At 35.1% G+C, this 6,938-nt stretch overlaps 1 protein-coding gene across 1 annotated transcript; it reads right to left on the minus strand.

Moving 5' to 3' along the window:
- Positions 1-289: 289 nt before the first annotated feature.
- On the minus strand, positions 290-6,932 carry LOC111613202 (sialin-like). The gene is made up of 7 exons (XM_023354551.1): positions 6,850-6,932; positions 6,639-6,772; positions 6,424-6,573; positions 6,228-6,360; positions 5,993-6,148; positions 541-626; positions 290-452 (listed from the first exon to the last, which is right to left on the minus strand). Exons 1-7 carry the CDS (start codon positions 6,905-6,907, stop codon positions 303-305), a joined length of 867 nt encoding a protein of 288 aa, XP_023210319.1. The 5' UTR covers positions 6,908-6,932; the 3' UTR covers positions 290-302.
- Between the last annotated feature and the right edge of the window lie 6 nt (positions 6,933-6,938).

The following is a 6,938-nucleotide window of genomic DNA, read 5'->3' on the forward strand; positions in this document are numbered from 1 at the left end:
ATTCGGCCTGAGGCCGAATATACCATTCGTTACAACACTAATAAGAACTTATTATAAAAACACGCTGAAATATTACGTAAGATAAAGAAGGGGAGGGGAATCAAAGTAAATATTACGGTTTCTTATACAAGGGTGATGGGGTTTAAAATGGCTGAAATCGCCCTTACGTAATTTATGGATGGTCCCTAAGGTGGAGAAAAAATTAACCAACAGTCTTGGCGATTGGAGCACCCTCCGTGATTCTAATTTTTATATATGCAGAATTTTCATTATTACCAATCAGATTTGATTTATATTCATGATTAATTGTTATCTTGTTTGTTGTTGTCTGTGTTAATGATAGCCCAAGGTTGAACTTCTGCAGTAGCTCCAAATATAAATATTACACCACCCAAAAAATAAGCGAAAGATGCCATGTAGAATACGTAGTTCCAGTAAACCATGTCTCCTGCCTTATACGTAAACATAAATAAATAAATTTAGCAAATTTATAAAGTTATACACACAAATATAAATTTTAATTAAGAATCTTTAACTTACATTTTTATCTAGTATAACTCCAGCAACGTAAGGGGAAAATATACCTGCAGCATTACATAAACCATATGTCAATCCGAAAAGGACACCTAAAACATAATTTAAATTAAAGAATGTTCTTAACTATTGAATAAAATATTTCTTTTAACAAAGTCAATTAATTTGATTTTTTAAATATAATTTTAATCAAAGGAATAGAATAGAAATTATGCTCAAAAAGAAAATTATTACGAATAAGAGATTGTAATAGAATTAATGAAATCAAAATGTAATCAAAGTATCGTGTGAGGGTCGAACCGACCCGCAATAAAGTGTTATTTTAAACTTTAATTATTGGAAAATTCTTAACTTCGATCGTTTTATCAAGTTAGGTTAAACGCTATAAAAATTGTTTTCTACGAAGTTGGTTCCTTGTTGAGGAGGGAGGATCCAGCTAGTGAGTGATGTGTCACCCGGAACTTTCGATAAAGTGTCCACATTGGACGCCAGACCCTTAACAACTATCTCCTGACCACAGGGGAAAAACCCAAAAGGAATAAGAAGGGAGAACGAAAAAAACACCAAAGGTCAGTCATTTTCCAAAGTCCGTCTACCAAAGTCATCCTCAAAGATTAATACCGTGACCAAGAATCCAGTTTTAATTCTGGATTCTTGGTCACGGTTCTTGGGGATGATATCCTTAAAGAGGCACGATCGTTGTCATTGTGCAACGATCGTGCCTCTTTAAGGATATCATCCCCATTTCCGTCCCTCCACACCTCCGTGCTACTGTTAACGGACAAGACCCAGAACCATTTGATCGAACATTCCATCGGCGGGGTCATCTTACTACAGATTTTTGACTCAGAAGGAGGATATTTATCAACCCGCGATTCGTTTGTAAACTCTCTCTCGAACGGCTTAGTATAATTAGGGGAACTTTAGGCATGCCCGCTATCGAATATATCTGTATTTTCTTTGGTTCTTATTAAAATTGTTATTTGTCTGTATGTTAATATGTTAATATGGAATCCGAGTTAGTCACTTCTTTGTCTCTCTCCTCACCTCTACTCTGAATCCAACCGCTCACCCGCTACCGTTCGCGTGACGTAAAGTCGCGAATTACGAGTCCTGAGAGACTCAGTGGTGTCACATCCTGTCAACGACACACGGATCCTATAGTCACAATTGTTTAACTTGTGTCTGTCTGTCATCCTGTAATCTCGAGAAAGGTTTTAAATATTAGAGGTTCAAGACAATAAATAGAACATCTTATGAGCACAAAACTAGGATTAACTATACAAAATTGTCCGAAAGAAATCGGATGTGACGTTATTTTAATTCAAACATTTTTCCTTGAAAGAAGATAGATGATGATACAACACTGTTAATAGTAGGAAAAGTATGATATATAGGGGCAAGCCACTACTAATAATCACTTGAAAATATTAAAAATTAAAAATTTCAGCTTGTCATTGTGACCATGCCGCAGTAAATAATTACTCCTTATAGATATCGTGTTACCTCTTTTTACTTTAAATCTTGTTTACGATCGTAATAAATTATTAATCGCTTTAATATATGCAGTTTCTTACTTATAGAAGTCTCTTAGTTATTAATTCTATTTATTCTAGTAATGCTGTAATTACGATATTTTTAATAGTCTATTATTTTATGGCAGCTTACGGAAGGTAACTTAATTCATATTGCAATGAATCATTCTATGACTTGTTGCAATATGAATCAAGTTGCATAACGAGTCGCTTAAATTAAAATGTATTGTTGTATATAATTTTAAAATAGAAGATCGACATTGTATAAGTGTATTTTATTGGTGTAAAACCGTATAAATTTAAAAAAATACAAATCGCTATTCTTGATTCCCAGAAATTAATGTGATTCAGTCGTAATATCGCGAATAAATGGTTGCAATGCCTATGATCGGGGATAAATCGAATTTGGCTTCGATTGTGATTTTACTCGTGCTCCAGGTAGGAGTCCCGATATGCTTAGTAACGAACGATCATCCAATAGGGAAGCGTGATTGAGGGAGAATTACCAATTAAAACGGAAAAAAAAGAAGGGATATTAATCTCCCTTTTTTGTCCGTTCTGATTGGTAATTCTCCCTCAATCACGCTTCCCGAGCGGATGGTCTCTTGTTACTTAGCGTATCGGAACACTTACCTGGAGCACGAGTAAGGTCACAATCAAAACCAAATTCGATCTATCCTTGATCATAGGGCGACATTCCTTCGACGATTTATGATTTTTGCCTACAAAGAAAGCGTTCCGGATACAGACATTTCTTTCTAATGTTTCTAACCGATTAAATTTTTTAACTAAATTAACCGATTTTTGCGGATTTTGTGACGGTTCCGACCTTACAGAAATACTGATTTCATTTACTTGGATTTATCATTTTACCACTTGCCCTGTGCGAACGTAATATACATTTCATGAAGTCTTTGGTAAAATGCGAAAAACGTAATGTTACGTTTTTCTATATATCAAGTTATTTCTAGTTAATTAATTAAAGTTCAAAATAAGCAAAAAGCCGCGTGTTAACGCGTAAAACGCAGCTTCTGTCTAGTGTGCCATCCTGTAATCTGTGCCACTACAGGTTCAGATCGTCAGGACAATCGACGAAGTCTTCCAACCAGCCTTACGGACTTGTGAATGCCACTGTCCCAGGGCCTCATTCGATCGACCATCAAAGAAACTATGTCGACGCCCAGGTCTTCAGAACCGCGGTACGTTCTAGAACGAAAAATGTTTTGTATATTGGATGTCGCCTTTAGGTTAAAATAAACGTTTTATGTTAGACATTTATTATCGGGATAAAATCGTCCGACATAAGATTTTCCGCGCTTTTCCATATTTTCAAGCGGCGACTTTGGAAACTCGATCGCAGATTGGCTGGAAGACATTGTACGTCCAGCGGCGTCTGATAGCGCTACTAAGCGCTGATTGGTGGAATTCTATTTGCCTCAATCCGTATAAAAGGATTGAGTTTAGGCGGGAAGTTTAGTTTGCCTAGGACACATCAAGGGAACTCACGTTCATCTAGCTTCGCCTAAGCTGGCCTAGAAGATTGTTTCGTCTCGCTGGGTGGTAACTAACGTTGGAAGGAGTTTGTCGCAAGGTATCCTTTTCGACGGACCTGTTGTCGTGGCTTTAAAGTATTTGAAATTTGTTACACCAGAAGTATTGTAATTGTGTTGTTTTGTGAACTTTTGTAACTGTATATATGTTTTACTCGTAATATAAACGTTTAGTGGAAATTCAGTAACGTCTCGTATACGTTTTTAAATTTGACTTTTATTAACACTGTCTTCTCGCTACCACCTACTTACGAACCATCACCTAGACCAGGGGTGGCCAACTTTTGTGTACATAAGATCTACTTTTTATTTTAAAAATGTGTCGCGATCGACTCGTTGTCGTAGGCATAGTCTAAGTCAGGGGTGGGTATTCCGCGGCCCGAGTCGCATAAAATGTGTATATATATATCAATTTCCTAGCTTAAGAAGTATGCAGCAAAAATTCAAACGTTATTTTCTACAACTTATGTGTGTGAATAGTTTTTCCTGCAATGAATTTAGTAAAAATCAAAACGAGAAACCGGCTAACAGACTCACATCGAAACTAATTTAAAACTAGCAGTGACTAATATTTAATCAAATATTTTTGATACATTACGTTTACATCAGTTCTAGAAGCTAAATTAAGTATACCTATTCTATTTTATAATTATATATGAATAAATAATTGTGATTTACCGGCATTTCCCTCCCTCTTTTATCTTATATGTGGCCGGCGTTAGTTCAAAAGTTTTGAAATGCGGCCCTTACACAGAAAAAGGTTGCCCATCCCTGGTCTAAGTGGCGAGGAGGAGGGAGGTGTGAAATACATAGATAGAAAAGAAAAGCCACAATTTAATTTAAAACACAAAGAAAAGGTACTTACATTTTAAACAAGAAAAATTGAAACTCAACGTTGTCACTTTCGGGGACCACCACTTCACCCTTCTTCTCTCTACCGTGTCCCGACCTACTCTCTCTGTCCCTTCTTTTTTTCAATTTTACGACCCTTTGTCTACATTTCCTATTTCCCTTTTACAACTGTACGCAAATGGATTGCACATGGACCGACATAACCGCATCTGAGGGAGAACGAGGAGGTCCGATATCACTACAGTTGCGTTTGCGCATTTCGTTCACGCGTTGCGTTCGGTTACAACTTACAAGTGTAATACATTAAGTCAAGTCATCGCGAGCGATCGACCAAAATTGGTTTTGCGATCGACTTGTTGGCCACCCCTGACCTAGACCATCACTGACACACGGAATTAATTGATTTGCTCTAAAAATTGATGAAACACTGGTGTCTAAGAAGTGGGATTTCAAGTCCCCGTACTCTCCCAGATTGGCAAACTTACATTTGTATTAGTCTGTTTATAATTTTAGACAATATTAAAAATGAGCATGAGATCAAAGTATACAACAGGACAAAATTAGCAACTGAGTAATGAAGAGTACGGTTTAAAAGTATGCAAATTTTCCATTCAGATTGCAGACATCATCTTACAGCATACGAAAAAATTCGGAGAAAATAGAAATATACACCTGGAAAAAAATTAAAAGTAATGGACTTCGAATAATGTTTGCGAGTTTGTTTGTATTGATATTAGTGTAGGGAATATTTCGATATATTTTAAGAACTCACTTAAATACCTGAGAAAATATTGTTGATTTAACAGCAATTTGTCTCAAGTTGTGTTCCCTTTCATTATGCACTTAGCTTCACCGACAATATTTATATTATGCTAAATTAATTAAGTATAGGCCTACGTTATCATTTAACTAAGTTCATTCTTAGTGTTAATAGCGTATAATTGAAGATTTGTATGAATTCACACCCAGTTTTTGTTTCAACGGACATTTATACTTATTACATTATTTAATAACATACTTCACTCTTTCTGATCTGTAAATTCTATGTGAGCGTTTTTTCCGGTGTATAGTGAATTCAATTAAAACTACAATATATATTTCCCAAATCATGTATATCAGGACCAGGGTTCTAAGTTGGTGGGACAGACCACCTCAAAAAATTTTTGGGGTTGCTCTTTGGGATTGAATCCTGGATTTCTAACAGCAGTAAACAGAATTCTCAATATTCTCGGCCATTCGACTGGCTTTATTGCGTAATCTATGATCAATTGTACTGTACTATATATACTACACTAATTATACTATATTGTTTTTATTCTTAAGTTAAGCGAAATAAATAAGATTTTTAAAATGTCACGTATTCCTAGGATCGATTTTTCATCTTTGTGGGTTCTGACACATCATTTGCTCAGAACGAACGACTCACTATGACTTTTAGTCACAATTATTTTCGAAAAATGTTCGAGAAATTTTCACTGAATACCGTATTCTGTGATAAAATTAAGAAAAATAATGACTTACCTGCAAATTCTGGTGCTAAATCAAGCACTATTGCAACATCTCCTGAATTATTAAAGCCGAAAAGACCTATTCCAACCATTAAACAAATAATTATTTTTGTACTTTCGCAGCGAAGAAATGAAATCGCTAAGATGCATGCTGCCGGACCAAACATAGCTACAATATAAATATTTAATTATATAACGCCAGAAATTTTAAAACATAATTTAAAAATTACGATATTGCGGTTCCTTACCAATTCCTTCGGAAAATTTTCTAATATTACTTATACTTAAATAGTCACGAGATTTCATGAAATCAGCAATAAAACCACAAATAAACATAAATATAGCATCCACAAAATACACTAATGCACTCATTATTCCATTCTAAAACACAAATAATATACATAAATTTGGTGATATAAGACTTATGTATAGAAATCGTCATACCTTTTCGATAGGGAAGTGCTGAATGATATGTAAGTAGGATGGAAATTTAGTCAATATTGCAAAATAACCGAAACCCCAACTAATTTTCGTCAAAGCTACTATCCATACTGCTCTAGATGTTAAAATTTGTTTCCAGGGTATATTCAACTTCTGTATTAAGTAAACATGTATTTATGAGAGCTTAGGCAATAAAGTAGAGTAACAAATGATATTACCTTTTCTCTTGAAGAGATGTTTGGTATGCTTTCGTTAAGAAATGTCAACTCTTTGTCGGATATTCTGGGATGTTGTTGAGGTCTATCATAAATTGTGAACGTAAGACATAAAGAAAGGACAATCCCACATATGCCTGTTGTAAATATATAGATTAGAAATTATACTGTCGCATTTTAGCATTGAAGAAACAGTTGTATTATTTATGTTTACCGAAAGAGTAGAAACTGGAAGACCATCCTTTATGTTCACAAAGATATCCTGTTGTCATTAAACCAACAAGTGTACCGACTTGAGTACCA

This window comes from Centruroides sculpturatus, unplaced genomic scaffold, assembly GCF_000671375.1.
Source record: "Centruroides sculpturatus isolate CEXI.00-Female unplaced genomic scaffold, Cexi_2.0 scaffold1325, whole genome shotgun sequence".
Classification (NCBI taxonomy): Eukaryota; Metazoa; Arthropoda; class Arachnida; order Scorpiones; family Buthidae; genus Centruroides; species Centruroides sculpturatus.